The sequence below is a fragment of the Lathamus discolor genome, chromosome 1 (genome assembly GCF_037157495.1).
Source record: "Lathamus discolor isolate bLatDis1 chromosome 1, bLatDis1.hap1, whole genome shotgun sequence".
In the NCBI taxonomy this organism is placed as follows: Eukaryota; Metazoa; Chordata; class Aves; order Psittaciformes; family Psittacidae; genus Lathamus; species Lathamus discolor.
Window position 1 is genome coordinate 159345754 of NC_088884.1, and position 27121 is coordinate 159372874.

Below are 27121 nucleotides of genomic sequence, written 5' to 3' on the forward strand. Positions count from 1 at the left end.
AATGATCATGGGTTGAAACTTGCCTGGATGGTGCTGAGCAAACTCCAATGGTAACGACTCGAGTGCATTGCATTCTGACTGAAATCAAATGCATAAACAAGCAACTCTGATGTCTGAAGAGGGGCTGACAGCTCCCAGTCACCCCGCTTCTAACAGCCAAAGTGATGGCTGGTGGCTGCACAACAAAGTTCCCTCAGTTACACAGCCACATAATAGGACCTTCACAATATTCCTTTATTAAATATCCTCTTTGATACAGAATATTGAAGCAAAAATAGCTTTAAACCTCTGGTTTGGTAAGTCTTACAGGAGTCTTTTGTGTAGCCACTGTTACAGCAGCTCACGTTGCCACTGAAGGAATAGATCTTTATCAAATGTCAGGTTTCTCCCTGTGTAGAGATCTGTTTCATACAAAGAAGTCTTAAAACATTGGAAAATGCTTATAGAAACCATGGAAACTGTGAATTCTGGGCTTCAGCTAATCAAGAAATCTAACAATTGTGTCACAGACACATACAATTCTATAGAAGTGAAGTAGCAGAACAGGAAATGCATCCTCAAAAGCTTCTAGAAGCCATGGCAGTGCATGGAAGCGCAGCAAAAGAGAGGCCTCAAGCACAAATGCTTCCGTATAGTGCTGAAGCTTCAGCACAGCACTGCCCAACCCCACCTCTCAGTTCTGAATGTGACTTCCAGCACTGGAAATCCATCATATAGCATCCATGTGGCAACAGGCACTATCTCCAAGGTGGGATTCTGCCCTGCAAAAGTTGTTCAGCATCAACAGGTTCTGCTTTGCCTTCATTCTGCCACTGCTGTTGCATTGTTTGAGACCCAGATGGTCTCCTTCATTTTACTCTTTTCTATGTAAATCAATAATCTCCTTTGTAACATTAATGAATAGTAAATTAATGTTTCTTTGGATCAAAGCTCCTACAGCTGCAGACATTCTCATTAAATAGATAAGGCCCATCGGGTATCCAGATTAACATGGATACGTGATTAGGTATCCAGTCCTGCTGCTGCAAGAAGATGACTGGGGACACAGTATGTGCCACTGCTGCACAGCTGTGGAGCAGACGTATCTCGTGATGAACATTCCAGTCAGAGTCCTGAAGTTATCACCAAAACTATTTAAGGGGTTGCTTGAGGTCAAACAAACCAGTCCCTCCTTTAACAACTTTTCCCACCACGAGGCATGCTGAAGGCGATCGCAGCTCATCATAGGCACCTGCAACAGAATTCAAACAAAACTCCTATCAGGGTGTTTCCAAAGGATTCCCAAAGCTCAGTGCTGAAAAGAGCGTTTTGGTTTACGGGGTTCTGCCCCTTTGGTTTGAGAAAGGCACTGCCACCTACTGTTCAGATTCCATTTGTGTACCTGAGAGCAGGAGCCTGAAACCCTTCCTACCCCTCTTACAGTAACTATTATCTCATTCCAATCCTTTTGTCCAAGCAAAGAATTTAGCCACACACTATTAAGCTCTCCCTATTCAGCATGAAAAGACAACACGTTCTGAATCCTAAGGGAACACAGGTCTGACCTTCCAGTGAACACATTTTGCTGATTAAATACATCGCTTCAAAAATGCGTGTGAGGCAAAACCAGAAAGATTCCCTTTTCATTGCTGCCTTTTTCCTTTGTTAGAGTGAATCCTTTTGATGTGGATTTTAAATCCTTCTGGCTAGATATGAAGAGAACATTTCACTGGAGAGACATTCCATGAATTCCTTTGATTTTGTGGTTACTCACTGTAGCGAAATAGTGTCACAGCTATTTGGAAGCTCTCCAGATGACATGTCTGGCTAGGACTGGGTTGCTTCCACTGGTTTTGATAAGCACCCAGGCTGGTTTTCATTCATCCTAATGCTGGAATTCTGTCATTGGAGCAGTTGGAAGATTGGAAATAAACCTGTTAAACTTCTGATAAGTTTATTCCACAGAGCAGAATGTACTGAGCTCTCCACAGAGGATGGGGCAGAAGCTGCACCACAACACAGTGCATGGCATGAGCTGCTCTGATCTCGTATAACAACTACATAGCTACCCCTAAATGTGTGCCAGCTCAAGAAAACCAAGCTCTTTTGTTAGATCGTTAAGCAAAACAGTCAGAACTGTCCTGTTTGCTCACGTGGTGTTAACAAAGAGTTCTTCTTTGAGCAAACAGCCAAAGGGATCTCACTTTGGATGCACCCCAACACTGGTCAGCACTCTGATGGGTCACCCCACACTCTTAAATGATGCTTCTCACACTGGCTGTGCACAGTGGCCACAAGCCTTCTTCTTTCCTTCTTCCTGATCACTGCAGGCAGCCTTGCAGCATCTCTTTAACTGTACAGTCAAGTGATCAGTTACACTGAAGCAGATTAGATCCAGACCGCTGCAATCCACATTATGACTTTGATTTCCATTGTGGTGAAAACATTAACTCCCTACACTGGTAATCAGTGCAGCTTGCCTGCCAGTTCATGGTGCCCTTCTGTCATTATGCACTTCCTGTCTTTATTCATAATGTTAGCCATAAAGATAATTACATTTCACTTGGCAAGGAATGTACTTCTAAGTCAGTGGGTGATAGAATGTAAATCCAGAGAGGGAGCACAGCTGTGCAAGAAACAGTTCAGTTTCACCCTGATTTACACTGTTCCTGTCTGATTTTCAGGTGAATTAAGTCGACTGTAACCAATGCTATCAATTAAAACCCAAATTACCTTCATAGAAAAGGCCTAAACCTAACGAAATTCAGGGATAAAAGTATCTGTGACATCTGTGCAAGGCAGTTTAAGGTACTAGCTGAGGAGATCATGTTGAGAGCGTTTCCCATTTGTAATAGGTAGCAAAGGCAGCACAGTGGCACCCAAGAAGGAAAGCATCCAACTGGCACGTGACAGAAACCGGGACTATTTGCAAAAGGAAGACACAATCAGTATCCAAGGATAAGACCACACAAACTCTGTTTAGTGACAGACAAAGCATCAGCTTTTTTGACAGAACTCTTGAATGCAGGTGGCTGCAGCTGTATTTCAGATATCCTGCACGATGCACACAACCATTGACCTCTACACCTTCCAGAGCAGCAAGTGGAGGGCAGGAAGGATGCTCTTCGGCACCTCACACTATTAGACAAAGGAGTCTGATCCTCTGCCTGGGATTGAGGAAACAAGCAAAGACAGTGAAGCGCTAAAGCAGAAGAAAACCAGAATCAAAGTCACAATCAGGAGGCCTGTTCTCACAGTAAAATTCTGAATAGAGAAGAAATGAGAACATGGAAGTCTTATTAGAGACATGAAAACAAAGCAGAGGTGACAATTTTAACAGCAGAGGCAGATTTAGTAGTGTGTTATAAAGCTTTGCTCTAACAAATCTCAACAATGTTATAAAAATGCCTATCTAATTCCTAAAGAAAGGAGTCGCAGACCCCACAAATGACATGTGGGAGCAGACTTCATTGGAGCTGACAGAATTCCATTAAAAACATCTGGAACATTTTCCTAGGCAAAGGCTTCATGAAAATTCTAGCCTCTGGCATATTTTGTTTTCCCCTAATGCAATTATGCGTCACTCAAAATAGGGGAAAGTTACAATGAAAACAAAGCCTATGTGAAACGCTGCAGCCATCGATTTCAAGCTAAACCACTTACCCATCATTGTTGCTTCCTTCAAGAATTTGTAGCTGGTTTCAAATGTCATCTGCTGCAGAGGGGAGGAGTTGGACTGAATTCCGTAACGATTCAGTGGTTTATAAAATCCTTCGAAACACATGTAATCTGCCACGAGGGAAAGGTGCCGAGGGTCTACCGCAATCCCTAAGAAGACAAGAAACAGCAACCATCAGAGCACTCAGGGGCGAAGGTTTGGGGTTTTTAAAGTAAATTAGGCCTAAATTAAACCCCCTGAATGTAATCAACATGGAGAATATCTCTAATAACAGTCTTCTGGCAGTTGTACCTCTTTGTGAGTAGCTGGCTTAGCTGCTCCCCTCAAATACACAAGAGAGACAGACCTCACTCTAATATAAACCGATCTCTCTCCAGGGAAACTAAACCATCAAGAATGCTGTAAGGCAGCTGAATTGCTCTACATAAAATCACTAAAGTCTGCTTTATGCAGAAGGGGATCACACATCATAGAATCGCAGAATGGTTTGGGTTGGAAAGGACCTTAAGATCATCCAGTTTCAACCTCCTGCCATGGGCAGGGAAGCCTCACACTAGACCATGTCACCCAAGGCTTTGTCTAACCTAGCCTTGAACACTGCCCATCCACTTCTGATGGGACAGAGCTCCAGCCTCTCACCTTGTGGCCTGCATTAGCAAAGCAGTCAGAAAGGTTCTGTTATTTTCTGTGCATGATATTAGGCACCCACAGAAAACCCCATTTAGGCTGAAAAGAAACAGCACTTCTGTAAAAATAACATGGAGTTGGTGTCATGGGTGATCATTAACAGCTCTGTCAACATTTACCCAGCAGTGCTTGAACCACTTGAAGGTCAGACCACTCTGGGCTGCCAGCTGGCAAACCTGTTTCATGTAACTGGTTGCTAAAATTCCTACTGTATTAATCTTCCCTCTTCTCAACAGTTAAATTCATAGTAAGACTTAGCTCGCTTAAGGCAAATTCAACATGCCTAACTTCAGCAGGCTGTGAAGTCAGGCATCTTCCCCAAGCCTGGACTCTGCATAGAGAGGAACATTCACACAAGGAAATGCAGCTATTTTAGGAAAGATATTAAAACTCAACTCAAAAGGGAGCCTGGACTCCCATCATTAAAGAGCTAGAGTGAGGCAAGGTTAATCCTGTTCTCAGGGCCTCTATGAAAGTCTAACAGCTTCCTCACATATCAGCAGTTAATTTGTCTGGACCTTCCAGCTTGTAAAGAATAAATGGACCAGAACAGAAAAGCTCTGTGAAGGGGGGATAAATTCCACCTTGTCTAGTGAGTTTTCTCCTGATTAAATGGAAGCTGACAATGAACTAACAAAGTGTTCGCAGCAGGCACTATAATGATCAAAATAATGAGAAAGTGCAACTTCAGAATACACACATAAATGAAAAGATCAAGCACACAAATTTAAGCACTGTGGCTGGGTTTTCCCATCTTTAATGATAATAAAGACTAAATAAATAAAAAGAAATCTTACCATATACAGCAAATACATCTTTTATTTCCTTAATAATCACCCTCAGGGCAGACTCTATTCCATAGTTCTTAGCCATGGCATGAATATCATTGGAATAAAGTCTGTTCAAGTCCAAAATCTGAAAGTAAAGAAACCACAGACACAAGTTAGGACAGTAGTTACTCTGCAGTTCCAAAGAACTTCAGCCAAGATAGCTTTTTTCCTCTAGTTTTCATTAGCTTAAAGGAGCACCAACAACTAGTGAACAAATAGGTAGCAGCTCAAATACAGCCAAAGATTAATTCTGGGGATTTGTGTTCAAACCAGTGATCGCAGCATTATGTATATGAGTAAGATACTGGAATCAAAACTAACCACAAGAGCAAATTAGCTGAAATTAGAAGCACCAAACTAACATCTCAAGCAGCAGAGGAACATGTTAAAATCTTCCAAACACCACAATGCAGCGCCCAGGCTGGCTCAGCCAGCCAGAACTTCTAGCAAAGCAGTAGAGAAGATGTAGCTTGAAACAGTCCTGTATTTGTGGAGTTATGGGCTAGATGGCATAGCAGAACTACCCATCTCCAAGTGCTGCAATCTGTTTAGATGGAAGAACTCCCTCAAGTAACACATAGAGAGACAGCTGGAAGCATGGTGTGAAATTACGTGTCATTAGACACTGGGCTGCTGCACGAAACCTGATTTGCTGCCCTTGAGAAAAGGCCCTGCCGAGCTATATCTGGGGGTAGAAAAGAAGAGAGTTTAGGCTATGCATCACCCCTGCTACATTGAAACAGCATCCATCATGCACTGTCTCTCCCTAGAAGAAAAAAGATCATTCCAGTTTGGGATTATAAATAGATTACGTACATCAGAGTATCTGAAGAGCTCTGCAAGGTTTATCCCTTCGGTGTGCAGAACGAGTTCCTTCTCTCCTTGCTTGTTGGTACTTTCATTCAACAGGCACCGTGTGATCCCCTTCACCTCGTGAATAACTGTGCTCCGTGCGAGGGAGACAAGCAAGGAGGAGAGGTCGAAGTACACCTTCATCAGTGGGAGCGCCAGGGAAACCTAGGAGTCAAAAAACCAACACAGCATTGTTCTGTGAGCAAGCTTGAATCTGGCTCAGTGACCAGCCTAGTTCTTTTTAAGGCTAAAAGTAGACAACTGGAATTCCCCTACTTGTGTGTTTAGGATCATAAACGTCTGACTAGAATTACAGTTGAATGATGCTAATATGAACAGGCCATCCCAGGAGCATTCGTCCACATTGCTTTCTGATCTCTGATCTTACATGGATTGGTTTTTTTGGGGTGGCTTTTTTGGAGGGGTGGGCTATATGTTTGCTGGGGGTTTGCTTGGTTTAAGATGTTTTCAACAGCCCAGCAGTCACTTTTATTCATCAAGAGCTACACAGTGGTGCATCATTTGATGAGGCATTGAACCAGCTGCCCAGGGATCATCATCCCTAGAAGTGTTCAAAATCTGTGTAGATGAGGCCCTCAGTGACATGGTTTAGTGGTGGACTTGGCAGTCCAGGGGTAACAGCTGGACTTGATGATCTTAAAGGTCTTTTCTAACCTAGCTGATTCTATGATTCTATCCTATGATCATACATTTAAAGATTAAAGCACAATAAACTTGTCAGAAACCTGGTTTTATAAAAAGAAGGTTGATCAGGTGTTCTAAAAGTTATAAGTTACTAAAAATTGCATCAAGAAGTACATCTGTACTGCCACTTTTCTGTGTTAATGAAGGATTGCTGAGACAAAACAGCAGTACCGCACTGAAAAGATCCATTTATTATGGGAGCTATGTGCACCCGCTGCACAACCACAGAGAGATGCTTCCAGGCGGACCATCTTACCTCACACCAAAGCTCATGCTCAGTGTCAAATGAGTAATCCCGTATTGACGGATGACTGCCCACGACAGCATTTACTCGCAGCTCTGCTGACTGAGGTAGTCTGTCTTTTTTAGTATGAGACATAAAGGACAGATGTTGAGACTCGGCAACATCTGTATCATTCTGGTTCTCTTCAGCATCAGGAGTCTTTTCTTCTTTGTCTGATTCAGCCTCTTCATCTTCCAGATTCTCATCAGCGTTTTCTTCCCCATTCTCTTCTTCACTCTCATAATCAACCTGCAGAGAAATAATGTTCTATTTATCTGAGCCAGAACATGTACTGAAACTAAGTGTTCGATGAACAGTTTCAGTCATGAATATTCTCTGCAGCTGAGTTGTATCCTACCTATGACACGATGAAAGTGTAATTCTGTTGTAAAGGACATACAACAGATTCAGCTCAGTCCCTGTTTCTTTATAATCTTGCCATTATTCCTCACTACATTTCAATTTTCTCCTCTTGAAAAAGGGTCTTCCCACAATCCAATTCTGATGATGGGATTCCCTTCATATTTTCAATTGCTCTATCCTCCTGCGGAATTACAGCAACCCATCTTTTAAGCAGGAAGTATGAAGTAGTGAACATGGAGAAACATGCGGAGCCAGAGAGAATATTTATTAAGAACCACGGAATTAGCACGCGGCAAAGTTAGGCATGGAATTAGCAAGTGGTAAAGTTAAAGTGAATTACAGCACAGCCTGGCTGCCACACACATCTCTCCAGTGCCTAAAGAACAAGGCTTTGGACAAATGTACATCTCTTCCATCTCAAAGTTGCATGGTTCTGTATTACTTTTAAAGGACAGCAGCGACCAGGCTGAACTATGATGACCAGGTTCATGCCAAGTCTTAGCCCACGTCATCTGCTATAGTATTGCCCCCATCCAAATCAAAACTGAACAGTACAAAGCAGAGACTTTCCTATCTCCTTTCAGGTGGGGTTTGGATTTTTCCAGCATTTTGTTTTAATGGAAGCTTTCCTTCCCAACACAAACAAAGCAGACGAAACTGGGAAGTGCAGTGCATTACCTCCTCTTCCTGATTCTTCCTCCGTTTTGCTTCTGTAGCATCACCATCTCCTTCATCAGCTTCTGCATCAACAATGTTCTCTTCTTCCTCTGCTGTAGCATCCTCATTATGCTGTGTCTAGAAATCCATGACAGACCAGATAATCAGGCTGATTGTAAGGAAGCATCAACTCCAAAAGGCTTTAATCAAACCTATGTTCAATGTTATACCTTTAAGGTCAACTTATCTTCTATGAGCCCACTACTATAAAGAAATAATGAACTTATACTCAGTTAACATCAACATTAAACAAGATGGATGTCTACCAGATAGGTAAGCTATCAGCCTGCTTATATCACAGTCCTTGATGGGAGAGAAGTGGCAGAAGGAACATGCAAAAGCCTTTCAGTGAAAAAAGGATCTTCCCCAAAGTTTTGACAGCCACTGCTATATCAGGACTGATCTGTGAGCAAACAGAAAGTAATATGGTTGTATCACCATGAAGCTAAACCAGGCATTTTCAGAGTAAAGTCTTAAGTAAATTAGGATTTAATAGACAATAACTTTAATTTCCCTGTTAATTTTATGGGAGTGCAAAGACAGCTTAGGCATAAAGAAAATATTTAAGGAGTAATTTAGTATTCACGCACTTCATGTTCACATTGAACATGATGTGCTCTTCCCAATGCAGGTTTGTAAAAGCAGCTAAAGGAATTTTTTCGGAATGTTTTTCTGTACCTTATCTTCATCACCATCTAAATCTCTCCGAGTTGTCTTCCTGGCGCTGACTTCAGCAAAAGATGCCATCTTTGCACTCTTCCTTTTAATTGCTTCCAGACAGATATTAAAGAACCTGAAAGAAGCAGCAACCCAGAATAGCAAAGCTCAGCACAACCACAGTCAATTGCAAGTTGTCCAAAGATTAATTTATTTGGCTTAAGAAGCCTGTCAGCTCATGACAGGACATAACAGGACATTTGGAGTCTTCATCAGGGACTGTAGTGATAGGACAAGGGGTGATGGGCTCAAACTTAAATAGCAGAAGTTTAACCATGCCAAATGCAAGGTCCTGCACCTGGGTCGGAGCAATCCCGAGCACAGCTACAGATTGGGCAGAGAAGAGATTCAGAGCAGCCCTGCAGAGAAGGACTTGGGGGTGCTGGTCGATGAGAAAATGAACATGAGCCAGCTGCAGTGTGCGCTCGCAGCGCAGAAAGCCAACCGGATCCTGGGCTGCATCAAAAGGAGCGTGACCAGCAGGTCGAAGAAGGTGATCCTGCAAGTTCTGGTGTCCTCAACATAAAAAGGACATGGAACTGTTGGAACAAGTCCAGAGGAGGCCACGAGGATGATCAGGGGACTGGAGCACCTCCCGTATGAAGACAGGCTGAGGAAGTTGGGGCTGTTCAGCCTGGAGAAGAGAAGGCTGCGTGGAGACCTCAGAGCAGCCTTCCAGTATCTGAAGGGGGCCTATAGGGATGCTGGGGAGGGACTCTTCGTCAGGGACTGTAGTGATAGAACAAGGGATAATGGGTTAAAACTTAAGTAGGGGAAGTTTAGATTGGATATAAGGAGGAAGTTCTTTACTGTGAGGGTGGTGAGGCACTGGAATGGGCTGCCCAGGGAAGTTGTGAATGCTGCATCCCTGGCAGTGTTCACGGTCAGGTTGGACAGAGCCTTGGGTGGGATGGTTTAGTGTGAGGTGTCCCTGCCCATGTCAGGGGGTTGGAACTGGATGATCTTGAGGTCCTTTCCAACCCAAACCATTCTATGATTCTATGTTCTCTGGTGGATGCAAAAGTACTTCTAGGATAAGGCAAAGAATTTTTCTTCTCCTTTCTCATTCCTTTAGGAATCAAAAGGTTGGTACCATGTCTCTTACAATCACAGGTGTAGCCATGCATCCAGAGATTAAATTATGAATTTACATTATAATCTCATCTGGACATAAACTTCGCACATCAAATTGACTTTCCAGATGGATGCTTTACTACTTGCCTTTTTTCTTTCTCAAACAACAAGCACATATTGTTAAATAAAGTGACTCAGCTTGAACTCATACAGCCTGAAGGAGGAGGAAATCAATGAAGCTTTTTTTACAAAGCAAAAATAGCTTTCAATAGAGCCTTGTCATTAAATGGTCTACTTTTATGTACACAAATTTGGCCACATATGGGGAAGGAAGCAGGGGGGAAAAAGAGAAGGGGGGGATGGGGAAAGCCAGCCTTTTCTGATTTATCTTTTAAAACTAATCTTACAAAGTAATGTTCAGTTCCATTCAGTGAGAGCACTGAGGGATACTTAAAGAATTCAGACATTTTTTGCTGGTAATGGTTAAGCATCCAAAGAAACGAACGAGATGATGCTTAAATGGCTCTTCTCAGACATGTGAAAGACCTGCCTTGATACAATTCTGTACTGTCACCACCCCACAGATCCACAGTTCTATTCAAGACATAAAAAGCAGCTGTGTAGATGTTTCTATAAGCACATCTGCAGGAAGCTGTTGCTCTGAAAGCCACAGTAACAGCAATAAACACCACACAGTGACGCTTAATGCACATGGAAAGGCAAAAGAAGAGCAAGTATTCAAGTATCTAAAAGCAAACTCACCTTGTTTCCATGAAGTGCAAGATATCTCTGGGCTTCACACACTTCTCCTCTTGGTAATATTCATAGGGCAAGAAATGGAACTTGATTTTGTAGAGGTGATGTTTGTCCTGCTTGTACTTCACATGCAGGGATTCCTCTATCTCAACTTTCTGCAAGACCTACAGAAGTCCCAAGCAGGAATGTTACTCCTTCAATAAAGATGCTTCATTTATTTCTTTCAATTCCAATGCTTTCCCCACAGGAGACCAGAACTACACAAGGCTAACGGGCAAACTTTCCTAGAGGCTTTGTGGCAGCCCCTGGGCAAAAGGACTTTTTCACTTCCCTATTGCGCTCTTTTTGGCTTAAACTCCTCCCAACAAACAGAAAGGTCTCTGCTATGCCAGTCGCAGCCAGATTAGCTTGTCTCAAAGACAAAACTCTTTCAATTCAGGGGACTGACAAAAACAAGCTTGAGAAAAAGCCAAACAAGGCTATGAGAGCAAACATAAACCCTCCCTGCCATTATACTACTGCCATGTGTGAACAATTACCCTTCCTTTACAGTCTACAGATTTTTGTAGCCTGTGACAATGCTCTACAGGTTTAAACTGAATTTACACAGTAACTGCAATTCTTTCCAATAGCCCGCTTCCCAGCAGGTATCACAGGTTCAGTATGCAGGAGGTGAAAAGAAAGGACCCCTCTCATCTTGCACCCACAGATAAGCCTTCAAAATAGGAAACTGCTACAAAGCCAGACTACCTGATGAGCTTAAACAGGACATTTTGGTTTGCTGCTCTCCAAGGACACTCTGAACGGGAGGCTCACCTCAGCTAAGCACACCCTTGTGAGCTTTTTCTTCAGCCGTTTCACTTTCTTGAGAGCTTTCTTGGTACTGAACACAGGAACACTCATCGTTGGTGTTTTAATATTTGCGCTGGCCACCATCAGTATTTCCCGCAACCTTTAAATAAAGAATGATCTTTCAAGTGAAAGGATAAAAGCCCTCTGCAATCACATAAATACCTGGTTCATTTAATTAGGCAGCATGCAGCAACTGCCAGTTCTATCAGAGCCATATGCATCAAGAGCTGTGGTCACCACTGAGCTGCTCCTTTTCACTTTCTTGGTTCCTCTTCAGGGACAGCACAAAAGCAGCTCTGCTGCCTCAATCACTTCATCATCCAGTTCCAGGAAGAGAATAGAGATGATACTAAAATGTTCCCAGAACAGATCTAATGAAGCCTGTTTCCTACAGATGCATAGTGCATGCTTCCTCATGCTTTCTCCCATTCTCTTCTCTAAGCTAAGACAACCATCACCCATCTAAGGCATCACACATCTAACCACAAAGCTGGGATGAGCACCCACGTTATTCAGAACAAGCAGATGACTGGCTGCTAAACACGTGTGTGCTGATAGACACTGTCACCAAACTGAAGAGCCAGGGGAAACCTGGCTGCTATGAAACAGGTCTCTTCCTCCAAAAGTGATAATACTAAACATACCAGATCTCACAGGTGCAGTGAAGTTTGGTGTGTGAAAGAAATAGGTTTAATAGTAGGGGGAAGAAGAGGTCCAACCCACAAAGCATAATTTCTTTAGGCTTATACTGTATTGACTAAAATACAGCAATGAACAAGCCATTTGTTATACATCAGATAAGAGTCAGGGGCCTTCACGGGTATTTTCTATCTGGATAATGAACCAAACCAACTGTAAAATTGCAAGACTTTAAAACTGTTGTGACCAGCCACAATTTACAATTCAACTGAAGGATCATCTGCCCTCAGGATTACATGTACACCTCCCAGTGACATTAAACATTATTACCTAAGTGCCAAAAATGGCAAAGGACCCACTGAGAACACAGTTTTCTCACCTTGGAATACCCAGTGTGACATTCATTTCGCCCCTGCCAGCAAAGTGGAAGGTGTTGAGAGTCATCTGTGTGGAAGGTTCCCCAATACTCTGAGCTGCAAGGAGACCCACAGCTTCTCCTGGGTCACAGAGAGATCGCTGCCACTTTAAATACAACAAATCCTTCAATCTGAAAACAGGAAATGAGAGGTGTAGCTCAATGTACAAAACAAAGAACATGGAAGAGACTGGAACATTGCTCAGGTCAATAAATTCACCTCTTTCAGGCAATTTCTCCTGGACGTTCATGGATAAATACACTCAAGAAGCTGTAAAATTGTCTATCCCTATCTAATGTGACAAACACAGCCCATCAATACAGAACTGGAGCCTTGGCTTCTGATTCTGATTCCCAGAATGTCAAGAGAGTCCATGTACTCCCACTTGTTCATGTTAAGTACTCTGCTAACTCCAAAGTGTGCCAAAAGCATGTTTTGGATTTTAAGTGTTACTGTAAAGTATTAGTTTTTATGTAGGGGGACAGCAATACATCACTGTTATTCCATAAAGGCTTTGCCCAAGCCCTTAGCAGCATGGAAAATGGAGGTTTGGAAGAAAGAGATGACCAGGCCCTCTCCACTGCACACTAAGCTCACTTGGCTTTCAGGAACCATCCTGAAATCCACTACTTTGTTTCACAAGGTCACAATAAAAGGGAGAGTTGAGAAAGACTTTTCAGCTTTAGCAAATTCAGTTCAAAACTAGGTATTGTGGTTCTTGGCTCAGTGCAAAGAAGCAAAGACACATAAGTTATTACCTATCAGAAGAAATTACTGGGTGCAGGTAACTTTGTCTGTTCTCAGATTCCCATTTGTTGATATAATCTTCAACTCCCTGTTCAAATGCTTCTGAAACAGATGCAAAGTAAGTATCTGGACGCCAAACACCAAGGCTTGGGTCAGGGCACTTGTTTGTCTTCTTCATATACTTTCTTCTTTTCTTCTCATCTAGTTCATACCACATCTTCAATAACTGAAAGGGAGATTTTTAAGCAGACTGGTTTACCCACAATAAGACCAAACCCAACTACTACTGCTTCCAGCAGCAATCAAGCAATAGCAAAGTAGATTACCTGTCTGAAACTTAAGGGTGTAAACACAGCAAACAACTCAACTACAAATATGGTTTTCTTCATTTTCTGATACTTAACACTTTCGATCACAAATGACTTCAAGAGCCTTTACAAACAGTCTAACCATAATAGTGAAATACAGCCCTCTAAGAATGATTTTAACTTGGGAGTGAATCCCCTCAAGATACTTAAATCTTTATTTCTTACTGACTACCACCAGTGGCCTAAAGCTGGGATGACAAACGAGCTTCTCCGATTTTCAGTTCATACAATCACAGAATGGTTTGGGTTGGAAGGGACCTTAAAGCTCATTCATTTCCAACCTGCTGCCATGAGCAGGGACATCTTCTACTAGAGCAGGTTGCTCCAAGCCCCATCCAACCCCAACAGTCCAGCAGAGACTATTATCTAACATAGCCTGCATCTTTCACACTGACCAGTTTTATTTCTGTTCTTCAGTCTTTAAGTAATGTTTCAAACATTGTGTTTATTAAAGGAAAAAAGTTAATTCCTACTTAAAAGGAAAAATCAATACAGAAAATAGGCTAAACCTATCTCTCATATGCCTTGCTTCTTACTGATGGAAGAACTGGCTTGTGACATGAAAGTCTGTCCACTGAGCTTTAGAATATACTAAGACAGAAGGTTGCCCAAAGAAGTGGTAAATGCTGCATCCCTGGCAGTGTTCAAGGCAAGCAGGTTGGACAGAGCATTGGCTGATATGGTCTGGGGTGAGGTGTCCCTGCCCATGGCAGGGGGTTGGAACTAGATTATTTTAAGGTCCTTTCCAACCCAAACCATTCCCTGATTCTATGGTTCTATGTATCTATATCTACCCATCTACTGAAAGACAAAATGAACAACCAGCAAATGAATCACCAAGCTAAATTGTACTGAGTATTATCAGAAGTACCAACAGCAACACAAATTCAGCATAGCTGAATAAATGAACCAGTGATTAGGCAGAGCATTGGCAGACATGCTTAACGGAGTTATGAATCTCAACACCTTCAATGTGGAGTTTCATGCTAACTGTCCATGTTCTACCCAGGTAAATTCCTTGTAAAAGCAAGGCCATGAAGCAGCATCTGTTTCCATTCTGGGTTCATACATATAACCTTCACTAGAAGCCAGACCATATGGATTAGTGCCCTAATGTCCAAGAGGCTTAAGCAAGAGTACTTTCTTGACAGCCTAGGCAGCTTGGATTTGATCTTTGTATTTAAACAGGCTCTCATCCAGCTAGCAGGTGTCTGTCCATCCAAGAGAGATCCATTCTGTGCCCATGAGAAAAACTCAAACACCACATCACTAACCAAACAAAAACACCCACCCAAAATCACCCACAACCATGGCTGGTTTTAAAACCAGCTTTAATTCTGTTTTTGGCCTCTGCCCTCGCACTGGTACCCAGAGACTTCAATAAATGAATCTCAGCTTCGTCACCCATAGAACTGACACAGGACTCCTTCAGAAGACAGCTTGTACAGTTAAACCATGAAACACTCTGCAACTTGTTTAAAGAGCTTGTGAATTCAACTGCTTCTGTGTTACCTGTAAAGTAGCAGCATCTCTTCCGTTTTTGATTTCACCCCCTGGAATCTGTGCTTTTACACTTGCCATTTTCTTTTGGGAAAACATCAGAAAACCTCCTTCTCTTTGCACTGAGTTTTGGTGCTTGGCTCGCCACTTTTTGATGGCTTTGAACTGCTGGCTAGCTTGGTGAGACTCCATCCTTGCTAAAGCTTCATCCAGATGCTTTGTCTTCTGGATTACCTGTAAGAAAGTTATCTGTATGATTACCTGAAAGACAAACACCATTCACAGTGAATACTACGGAGAACAGCTTTGTGTCATTATTATTATTCTCCCTATGCTCGCTGTAGTGGAAAAGGCAAAGCAAACTGAAAAGGTTATCTGCTGCCACTCAGAATGTTCAGCTGCTGCAAAGCAACATTCAAAACTCATTTTCAACCAGAGAAAAAAAATTATGCGGTAATTGCTATTCTTTAATAAGCAGTGATGCTACTGGTAAAAGGAAGTTACTCAAACCTGACAGACTGAAGAGTAAAGTCAAAGAATCACAGAATGGTTTAGGTTGGAAAGGACCTTAAGATCATCCAGTTTCAACCCCCTACCATGAGCAGTGGGGACTTACACTAGACCATATCACGCAAGGCTCTGTCCAACCTGGCCCTGAACACTGTCAGGGGTGGAGCATTCACAACTTCTTTGGGTAACCTGTTCCAGTGCCTCACCACCCTCACAGTAAAGAACTTCTTTCTTATATCTAAGTCATGTGTGTTGAATCCAAGTGCAGAGTTAGAACAGGGAAAGGGCTTGGTTCTCTGCTGAAACTGGACTGCTTAAATCATGCCACAGATGTAAGATTCACTTTCATATTTTGGATACGACGGCAAATAAAAACATAGGTTAGTCTGAGAGTGACTGAGAAAAACAACTATGCCATGGGATCCCTAACAGCTATGCCAGATGTTAACTGTGCATTTCAGTTTTCCCCTTCACCCCATAAGCATACTTCAGATGTTCTACCTCATAGTTTTCTGCAATGAAAGGAAACTGCTCGGGTTGTAAGAACTGAGTTTTAGGGATATCAAGCCCATCTTCTCCATACAGAAACTGCACCACACTGCCATCACTATCTCGTACAGTCAGGTCATACTGAACAACCAGTCCTTCCAAATGCTTTATGATACACCTGTCCCAGAGGAAAACAGAAAAGAACATTACAAATTTAAACCCTGTTAAGAGGATACAAAGCAACAAGGATGACATAACTCTAACGTGAAAAATACTGTTTTCATTAAGATATGATTCTATGATTCTATTCTATATTAAGTGCACTGATGAGGAATTCTGGAAGCCAAAAATTGCATAGACACGAAACACAGGTGATATGTGCAATGATACTGCAAAGCCTTCTGCATGGTCCTTCCTGCAGTTTTCTTGGACTGAAGTGACTTAAAATGCAACAGCAAATTACTCTCCATCTCTGCTGTCACTCCTGAACAGTTGCCTGAAAGAAGGGGGCATCCCCCCTTTAGAATCCCCCATTATCCTCTGAAACAAATAAAACTTTCCATCTTCTTGTGGCCAAGACAAAGCAGAGTTGCCTGGAATTTGTACATTTTCACTTGTACCAGAAAAAAGTTTCTCCAAAAGGAATAGTTGTTGCTGCTATGTTCCAAAGGTAAGTTAGAGATGATGAAGTTCCCCCTGATCTAGTTCTCTAGCAAGTCAGCCTGTCCTGGGTTCAGCATTAAGCCACTTTCTAAGTTCAACAAAATCTCTATCACCCAACCAACAGGATCTTTTAAAGGCTCAAATCCCAGAGCAAACCTCTTACCTTTGTAGGTACCCAGAGCGGCTGGTTTTGACAGCTGTATCCACAAGCCCTTCCCTGCCAGCCATGCAATGGAAGAAGAATTCCTAAACAGAAGCATAATCCCATAAGCATCCTGCTCAGAAGCACATCAAGACTGGCAATTTATGCTCTTTCTCAAATGCTACATATAAAAGTAGGGTGAACAAACACAACTGATCTATAGTTGCAGACACTCTCTATTAAAATACCATACTTTCAGTATAAGCAGCAGCAGTATTCAACTTACAGAAGGTTTGATGCCAGTGAGAAACCTGCCAGTCACAAATCCTCCTGAGCTAGGGGAAAAGTCATAAGGCTGGAAACATGGCAGGGATTTGCCAGATGCCATCAGTGGGGGTCTTCTACCTTCCAACTCAATCTGGCCCAGCAAGCAAGAAATCTGAATGTGGAAAGATAAAAAGGAAACATCACTTTTCCATCCAGCTTTTTGCTCACTGAAGTTCAACAACTGCTCTTGAAAAACACAGTAAAAAGCATTAAAATGTTCCCTAAATATTCTTCAACTAAATGTTCACATGTTCATTCCATGTTCTTGCTACTACTGGGCAGAAAAGACACACAGATCTCATCTGGTGGTTTTAAGTTTGTTCAACTCCTTGACTCATCCTCAGTATTTCCATTCTCATTCCGTATGTTCATTTTAATACAAAGAGATGTGGTGAGGGGAATGCAGGGACCTAAAAAATATCTGTTATTTTCAGTTTCACATCTCAGCAGCAGTGTACTAAGAACAGAAAAACTCAAAATAAAACCCTCTCTTAAGCTTTGGTCATTCTCTCTCAGAGACAGAATCTTTAGATGGCCTTTTTATAGAGTGTTTCTTGCTTGGGGTCTGTGTTGCAGAAAGCAAAATGAAAAAGCATCCTTGCCATTTTGAACAAAAGCAAAGCGAGATTTAGTTCCTATTCAGTAGTGGGAGAAGGAAACAGAAGGGTCAGTTTCCAACAGAGGTCAGGAAAAGTTCTTTCTCCTGTAGTAGGTTTCTTTGTACAATCCACAGCATTTCTTCTAAAAAGAAGGTCTGCTGTTGCTATAAAACCCAATGTACTGAGAACTACCTTTAAAACAGAAGGTTACAATAAACACGAACTCTCCTCCATCACCCACTGAAGTCTTTATTACATTCTTATAATGTTTTTCCATGCCAAAAGCCTGTATTCCCAAAGCCCAGAATAAAAAAAAATCTGCTTTGGTATGAAGATATCCACACAAGAGCTTCTCAACAGCTTATATTCTAGAACAAATCACATCAACAAATACAGCTGCTAAGTGCTATCATTACCTGCATTGTATTTACAGTGGATCCTTTGGCTCCTGACTGTACCATCAACTGCAAATTGTTCTCTGGAAAGCTCCTGTGGAGACCAAGGGGCATACAAACCTAAAGAGTTGTGGTGGGGTGAAGGGAACAAAACCAAACCATTACTAATAAAATAAGAAATCAAAGCAATTCCTGTTGAAGGCTTTAAAAAAGTGAAACAATGAATAATCACAACCATTCCTATTGATAAGTTTAAAAGTGTCTTGAATATTAAACCCTCTTCTCATTCAGGGAAGATAAGGTGGAGATGGTGAGGCAATATGTGAAGCCTTGTGCTGGGGACAGATGGAAAGCTTCAGCCTCCATAAGAGACAGGCACCTCTCATAGACATTACATTAGCTCAGTAAGCCTCCAAACAAGATTAGTGTACACAGATGCCTTGACGCCAACCTTGTTAACTTCATTGTTGTAATTGTTTACTTCCTCCTTGAATTTCAGATCAACCATGTTAAAATCCCTCTGGTCTTTGCAGAGATGGGCATCCTGCCACTTCCCTTGGATCTCCTCACTTGATGCTGTTTCTGGCAAATTAAGAGCAGCTCGAACAGCCTGGGAGTAAAAAATGGGAGGGGGGGGGGGGTTAGGTGCTAAGCAGGAGTGATTAAACAGGGCAGGACTTCAAACAGTTTTAATTACAGAGGGAAAGAAATTGCGCAAGACACTCACTTCAATGCCACGCAGCCTTGACTTCTCAATGATTTTGTGTCTTTTGTGGTCTGCTTCAGGTTTAACCAAAATATCTTCAATCCCTGTTAAGGAAGACAGAAAAAGCAGGTAATGATGTAAGCTGAAAAAGAATTAAGGGAGGAACCACACTTGGTGCATTTGGAAAGCAAAGATCTGGAAAAGAAAGTCACAAGTAAAGATATAGTAACTGTTAAACCACAGTTTGAGAAGGAAAACAAAAACTGGTGGCTTTTTGAGGGAGAAGGCATAGGCTATCAAAAACCCATGCAACACCAATTAAGCTTGGCATTAAGGGTGCAAAATCAACTCCCTAACTTAAGAAGTCTTAACAGCATCTCTAAACTCTTAATCAGTGCACTTGCACAAATATGTTCCCAGATGAAACTCAAACTGGTGTTCCTCTTCCACCCACTTCAAGCTTCCCATCAGATGTCATTTCCTAGCTTTTTTTAAAGGGTAAACTAAAAATACAGGCCTTTGTGATGACAGGACCAGGAGCACAACAGTTTAGAACAAATGAAAGGTAGAAAGCCTAACTGCTGTAAGCTATTTGTAAGGAAGGAGCCTTACAAAAGTCACTAAAATGGCTGGAGCATGTGCTGGAGGAGGCTAAAAGATGTGTTTGTCCTTCAAAGATACAAGGAAATAAAACTTTCTTCAACAGGAAAAGAAATGTTGACAACGTACACGATCAAATGCTGCCACAGGGATGCAGGGAAGTTGTACAGTCACTGCCCTGAGATATTCACAATTTGAGTGGACACAGCCCTGCAGAAGCTCCTCTGGCAGCACTTGCTTTGCACAGGGAGCTGTGTTAGCTCACCTGTAGGGGTTCCTCCCAGGTTAAGTGTACAGCAGTTGCAGGAGGACAAGTGGGACACACTACTAGTGAGCTACACGCACCTTTGCGAGGCAAAGGAGTATATGGTCCTGTCACATGCTCCTCTATCTTCACTCTTTCTGCCTACCCCTGCTCTCCTTTTCCCATTACAACCTTGTCTCTTGTACTTCATCTCCTACTGCTGAACCTTATTTATCTCATCCCAAAGTCTTATTTTGCTCAGTCTCGAATCATCTTCTCCAAATCCCACACTCCTGCTCCAGTCCCACTTCTCTCTTCCTGATGTTTTAGCTACCTATTGATCCCAGGCTCACTCCTAAGCAGTTTTTGCACCCTGGCTCTCAAGACATATTTTATGTGCCTTACAGTCAATTAATCACCTTCTTCATTTCAAATGATCTCCTTCCCTTTCCCTTGGCTAAGAGCAGTCTGTTGGTTCCTCACTACTGCTATCTACCAATTGACTGTGTCTGAGTAAGTGATCATAACTCTAAATGATCAAAAGCCAGTTTTATATGTCAGGAGGTGCTGCACTACAGCACTGCTGAATTAGTCCTTGTGTTACTCACCCATTGTAAATCCCCTGTACAGCTGCAGATAAGCAGTAAAGAGGCGTCCTAGGCACGTTAGCACTTTCCCACTAGTTTCACCCCCATAGACTTCATAGCAACAGTGGACCAGGCCATAGGCAGAGCTGCCAAAGTGAGCTTTGTCCAAGACTCCACACAGTAATTCCCCTTTTCTCATAATAACCTGAAAAATAAACCACAGCTATTCAGGAAAACAGGAATTTTGATCTTATTGTGATATCTACAGGTTTTTCTGTGTAATCTACATTAACACAGGTTTAAGCTGAAGAAGCCCACATGTTGGAGAAGAGTTAAATATGATCAGATAGCAGAAATAAGACTTGTAATGCCATCTGCTCTTTTCCTTCTATAAAGTCAAACAACGAAGACACATGGGTCTAACAAACCCAGATGGAATCTGTATCAGTCAGGATCAAACCAGTTTTCCTGACCCCCCACACCTATCCTCTAACTACCACCTTCTGGCAGGAACTGTTGCTGAACATCTGCTTTTAACCCTCCTCCATTCCCATTCCTCCATTGTACATACAATTTTATCACACTACAGCCCAAGCCCCAGAGTTGCTGCCCCAGCATACCTGAGACTCACACATGGAATCAAGATTCAGACACGTGTTTGCAGGTCCCTTTACCCACGCTCTTCCACCAATCTTGGCTTTCCCAGTCAGATTCAGTGGGACATGGTTTTCTGGGATGATGTTTATTAACAATGTAGAAACAACCTATAAAGAAGCCGGAAGAGTAGCAGGAACTATTTATTTCCTATATTCCCTTCTCCATGTAAAGAATTTGACATAGAAACATCCTATACATATCTTCTCCATTGACAGCAAAGCTTTGAAAGCTTGGAATCTGAATTTATAGGTCAGGAATATCCTCTTCCTACTCTAATGTTTGAAAGATCAATGAGCTGTGACATAATTATTCAGAAATGCAATACTTGGATTGAATATTAAACTCTCTTTAACAGTAGAAAACGGAGCACTCACTTCCCAGATATTACATCAACATAATGATGCTCTCAACCAAAAAGTTAAATGCCAGAATATTCACCTAAAGCCTTTAAGTTCAGAGATTTAAATGCATTGATTGGCATAACCTAGTTTACTGTGACCAACAAATTCCTTCTCTGCTTCCATGCCTATAAACAGCAGCATTATGCTTTTATCTGCTGCAGGGCAACAAGTTAAAGTACTATTCAAATTCATCTTTAACTGAAAGGTGACTTTCATGGCACAGTAACACATAACAAGATCTATATGGTGTTGATCAGATGATGGGATCTGGCTTTTCACCCTCAGCAGCACTGGTTTTAACATGAGCATTCTGCTTCCTTTGGAACCAGCAGCATTCTTTAACCCAATACATGATGAACTACCTGCTTTCCTGTCCATAACTGCTGTGGTTTCATAATGGCAGGAGGAAGCACTTTAATTCTCCCCTTTTTGTCTGTTAATCCTCGGTAAACAAGCTCCATGTATTGCTCTCTGGTGAAGAAACAGCCTCGGATTGTCATGCGGACTCCAGAAATCATGTGATCCTGGATCAAGCCAGGAAGTGGCTTCCCATCCTAAAGAAGAGGTTACAAGGAAAAAGGGTTGGATGGGATAAATCATGTGTTAGCAGCTCCCAGAATGATCCCAGCTGGATAAAAGCACTGAAGTTATTTGCAAAGAACCCTTCATCACAGCACAACTCTCTACTAAAACTCTTCTGAACACTGATATAAAAGGATTGAGGTTGTTTGGATGTGCTGGGCCATCGTTAGACGAAGAGAACCACAAGTGGAGCCAGAACAGAAACCAGGAACAAATTTCAAACCCAGAAATCTCATTCTCATTAGACAAAGCCAATCAAGCAAACAAACAACATCAAAGTGATTCCAGGTAGGAACAGATTTATCTGCCAGTATTCCTTACCTTTGGGACCAGATACTGCTCATCAGTAAAGGCTAAGGTGTAAGCTTCTGCTCTTCCCAGCTCACTCTGTGGGAAATGGGCATTCATTTCATCCCCATCAAAATCAGCATTGTAAGCCTTGCAGTTGGCATAGTGAAGCCTCAGCACTTTCTCTCCAGGCAGGATGCGGGCCCGGTGAGCCTGGATGGAAGGTCTGTGAAGAGTGGGCTGGCGGTTCAGTAAAAGAACATCTCCATTTTTAATATGTCGACATACCTGCAAGGGAATTTTGTTGCTGCCTATAGGGCATTTCCATGCGTGCCTCTGCAAAGACAGCACCCTTAAGTATACACACAAACTAACCATTTTCTCTTAGTGTTAACATTCTGTCTTGTAAGAGAATCAAGGCCACTCGCCCCTGAACACCCTATGACCTCCACCAAACCACAACCTGAGGCTGCACATCCTCCACAGACCACAGCGATCAAACCAAGTTAACAGCTTGCAAACCACACTCTACCAATCTCTCCTCTCCCCTGGCATTACAGGGATCACAGACTGAAAAGGAAAGAAAATGATGTCATTTGTAAATGAGAAAATAAGCTATTTAACCAAAGCACACTGGGCTTGATAATACCTGTCACCATACACCTAGCAATGGATAGCCTAGAGTAAGGTAATACTAAGACCCAGAGCTGAAGCAGAGGCCAGGGATCTCTGAGTTATAATTTCAGGTTTGAGTACAACACAGTATATTCTTACCTAGAACAGAGACTCTCAGAACAGTCAACAGGAGCATGATAAGCTGTACAGTCTAAATACTGTTGGGTTTAGCTCTATGACAGTTTCCGAGAGAACTGACATCACAGAAACAGTCATAAATATTGTATCTCTACCACATCTCTAGAGACAGGGGTATACATAACAAACACTGTCAAGACTATTCCAATACTTATTCCTTCCAGTACTTAAAGGGGGCCTACAAGAGAACTGAGGAGGGACTTTTTACAACAGCATATACTGTTAGGACATGGGGAAATGGCTTGAAACTGAAAAAGCGGAGATTTAGATTAGATACTAGGAAGAAATTTTTTACTGTGAGGGTGGTGAGGCCCCGGCACAGGTTGCCCAGAGAAGCTGTGGCTGCCCCATTACCACCCTCACAGTCAAGAATTTCTTTCTTATATCTAACGTGAATCTCCCTGTTCAAGTTTTAACCCATCACCCCTTGTCCTGTTGCTACAGTCCCTGACGAAGGGTTCCTCTCCAGCATTCTTCAGATATTGGAAGCTGCTCTGAAGTCTCCACGCAGCTTCTCTTCTCCAGGCTGAACAGCCCCAGTTTTCTCAGCTATCCATGTGATATTCAGGACAGAAAAATGGTTTTTAGCATTTGAAAAACTATTGACCTTTTATCCTACACACCCCCAACTTTTTCCTGGCCACCTACTAAAGACAAGATAACTCTGCCCTGAGGGTCTTTGTGAGCAGGCCCACTGGAATCACAAGCAAGCACAAAAGCTACCACAGATGTAGGAGGACTCTGACAAGCCCTTTGTCATACTCACAATCTTCAGGCCTGACTGGGGAGCACCTGAAGAAGGAGTGAGGAGCTGCTTAGCTATGGCTTCCCTCTGGGTCAGGCTGTTGGCACTCAACACTGTACAAGATCCATCCTCATTAATGACCATGGAGGCTCCAGGGTGAACCTTTGGGCCATTTATGACAGCCTGCCGCAGCTCTTTGACATTCCAGGGAGTGACTGGCTGGGGGTAAGTCAGTTTGGTAGCAAATACCTAGACAGGAAGAGAAAGAGGTGAGAAGTTGTTCAACTTTGGCTTAAAACAGTAGTAAGTCACCAATAAACCAGTGTCAAATGTTAACTTGTACAATGTAAACACAAATTATTCTAAGCTCCTGGATGCATCTCCTCTATCTACTTTCATGTCACAGAATCACAGAATCACAGAATCCCAAGGGTTGGAAGGGACCTAAAAAGATCATCTAGTCCAACCCCCCTGCAAGAGCAGGGTAACCTACAGTACATCACACAGGAACTTGTCCAGGCGGGCCTTGAATATCTCCAGTGTAGGAGACTCCACAACCCCCCTGGGCAACCTGTTCCAGTGCTCTGTCACTCTTACAGTAAAGAAGTTCTTCCTGATGTTAACGTGGAAAATATTATATAAATATATAATTATATAAATATATATATAAATATATATTATATTATATAAAATATTATTATGTCACATAATAAATACATTCTGTTTGAAAATCCTCTACCATAAGAATAGAATTATGTCCTTTTCATGATTTTCTACTGCAGTAGGAAAGGAAAACTCCATTAGCAAGTAAAAAATGAAGGGATAATTTCAGATTCTACAGATGAACTGACAAATACAGGGGAAAAAGGTGCACTATCACCAGGTCCACTGTTTGCAGACAGGGAAGCAGAAAAGACAATGTAATGCAAAACCCAAACTCAGGCTTGCTGTCATCTCTGTGTGAATAAAAATCATTAAGGATGAATGAAGCTGGTGATCTTATTACGGCTTTTTCTTATGGCTGCCATACCTGTCACAAGACACACTGTACAAAGACCACAGGAGAAACAGGATCTACTTATAAAGTTTGCACTAATTCATAATCCCAGGAAGCAAGTACAGCTTTTGCTTTTCTTTAATCCTCTTTCCCAAATGTGGTGTTCAGTATAATGGTAAGAATTTCCTGTTCTTCAATACTTCTTTATTAACACACAGCTATGACACACTGGGGAGGAAAGAGTCTAGAGGAATCAAATAATCACTATATTTTCAGCAGCTTGCTATGTATCTGAGTGTTACAGTGCAGTTCAGTCCCCAGCTGCACCAAAAGAAAACCACTCCTTTGTTTATTCTTACCATAGGAATGCCAATCTCATTGGTACCAATGTACATATCAGGGCAAATGACTGATCGAGCAGCAAAATCCACGCGCTTTCCCATCATGTGCTTGCGGAACAGTCCTTCCTTTTTCTCCAAGAGCTTTGAGAAGAGAAGTTAATGGTTAAAACATGAAAGCACACAACATCTGCTGCATCACTGCAACATCTGTTACATCTCTGTAATATCTGCAGACAGATTCTCCAGATATTTGTAATAAGTATCATGAAAATGCCTATGTACTAACCACAGATATTCCACTTATTTCATATTCCATCAACTTCTTGTTTTAACTCCATGACACACAGAGTCCAGAGTCTCTAAGATTCTGCCTGCTACCCACCTGACGAATACCAGGGTATTTTTCTGTCATTAGTTTGTCCATATCACTATCAAATACAATGTTGACATGGCTCTGAAGACGAATCCAAGCGTTGTAGAGCTTGTCTGCGATGCTCTGGCCTGGAATCATTGTCAGGACCGAATGGTCCAGAGGTTCATTATTCTCTCCTGTCTCCTACAGGAACAGAAATTAGAAACTTAGACTTCATAAAAAAAGCCTTCCTTTTACTAGGCTGAAATGATATTAATTATATATTTTACTAGGCTGAAGTTATATGTATTAAAGAGTAAATGAAACATTGGCCACTATTTTGCACCTCATTCAAGACACTAAATAAATAGAAGAAAGCATTAAAAATGTCAGCTTAACTTTCAAATGAATGTAACCAAGTGCCCCAGGCTGTCAAGCTTTTACAAACTGATAGGAGATCTCCAAAGACCACAGCTACATATACCAGTGGGATTTCAAAAGATGATTGCTAACCCATCATTTCCTGGTGACAGTCCGCTTTCCAAATCAGATGTTACTGGTTAGTCAGTGCCTGCTAAAAATCACTTTGCTACCAGAAAGTTCTATTCTTAGATGACAATAATGTAAATCCAAGAGCTGTTATCACTCACATCACTTCGTTTTAATAGTCTAGAAGTTGTTATATCAGTCCCATCTGAAACACATTAAACTGTCACGTTTGAGAACATACCTCCACCTACTGGCTAAACACTGAGTAACTAACGATGTTTTCAAACTGGCTTACATTCAAGATGCAAATTAAGTTCAGGGGAAACCAAGTCCAGTTTAAAAGAAACTTCAATAGAGGAACTGATGAACAAATAGCAAAAGAGGCATGGTTATTTACCACTATATGACCATGTCAACTGGTTCGTAGCAAACAAGTGTTGTTACTGATTGATGTTATTTGTGAATTTCTTGGTTCTATTTAGACATAAAAAGTCAAAAATAACCATAATCACAACTGACTCTACTAGGAACAGAAGATAAAGTGGTTTCATCCCCCCATCATTTTTCAGTCGATGAGATGCTGGAAAAGTGTTATTGTGAGCTGTTTGTACTGTATTGTCGTGGTTTAAACAAAAGTCAGCCATAAATCACGCAGTCACTCTCTCACTCCCCCCTTCTTGCCCTCCCCCTACTCCCGGAGGGATGGAGAGGAGAATCAAAAAGAATGCAACTCCCACGGGTTGAGATAAGAACAGCCCAGTAACTAAGGTATAACACAAATCACTGCTGCTACCACCAATGATAATAATGATAAGAGAAAATAACAAGAGAAGAGAATACAATACCACTGCTGAACGAGTTCGACCCCCCTGAAGAGCGCCCGTGCCCTTCCGGGTAACTCCCAGTTACCTCCCCGGGCATGATGTGCTGTGGTATGGAATACCTCTTTGGCTAGTTCGGGTCAGGTGTCCTGTCTCTGCTTCCTCCCAGCTTCCCCTCCTCCCTGGCAGAGCATGAGGCTCACAAAGTC

At 42.0% G+C, this 27121-nt stretch overlaps 1 protein-coding gene across 1 annotated transcript in view; it reads right to left on the reverse strand.

The window, feature by feature from the left end:
• Positions 1-210: 210 nt before the first annotated feature.
• POLR1A (RNA polymerase I subunit A) overlaps positions 211-27121 on the reverse strand; it is a 36254-nt gene continuing 9343 nt past the window's right edge. Inside the window, exons 10-34 of the mRNA XM_065661390.1 lie at positions 25633-25806; positions 25269-25391; positions 23934-24161; positions 22388-22642; positions 21847-22038; positions 21047-21190; positions 20448-20631; positions 19017-19099; positions 18741-18899; positions 18311-18409; positions 17255-17407; positions 16990-17072; positions 16176-16341; positions 15177-15398; positions 13308-13522; positions 12513-12680; positions 11459-11594; positions 10649-10806; positions 8774-8888; positions 8057-8173; positions 6989-7264; positions 5992-6192; positions 5143-5260; positions 3643-3807; positions 211-1231 (exon numbers count right to left, since the gene is read on the reverse strand). Of these exons, the coding sequence (XP_065517462.1) occupies positions 1131-1231; positions 3643-3807; positions 5143-5260; positions 5992-6192; positions 6989-7264; positions 8057-8173; positions 8774-8888; positions 10649-10806; positions 11459-11594; positions 12513-12680; positions 13308-13522; positions 15177-15398; positions 16176-16341; positions 16990-17072; positions 17255-17407; positions 18311-18409; positions 18741-18899; positions 19017-19099; positions 20448-20631; positions 21047-21190; positions 21847-22038; positions 22388-22642; positions 23934-24161; positions 25269-25391; positions 25633-25806 (4035 nt within the window). The 3' untranslated portion in view covers positions 211-1130. The remainder of the gene's footprint in view (positions 1232-3642; positions 3808-5142; positions 5261-5991; positions 6193-6988; positions 7265-8056; positions 8174-8773; positions 8889-10648; positions 10807-11458; positions 11595-12512; positions 12681-13307; positions 13523-15176; positions 15399-16175; positions 16342-16989; positions 17073-17254; positions 17408-18310; positions 18410-18740; positions 18900-19016; positions 19100-20447; positions 20632-21046; positions 21191-21846; positions 22039-22387; positions 22643-23933; positions 24162-25268; positions 25392-25632; positions 25807-27121) is intronic.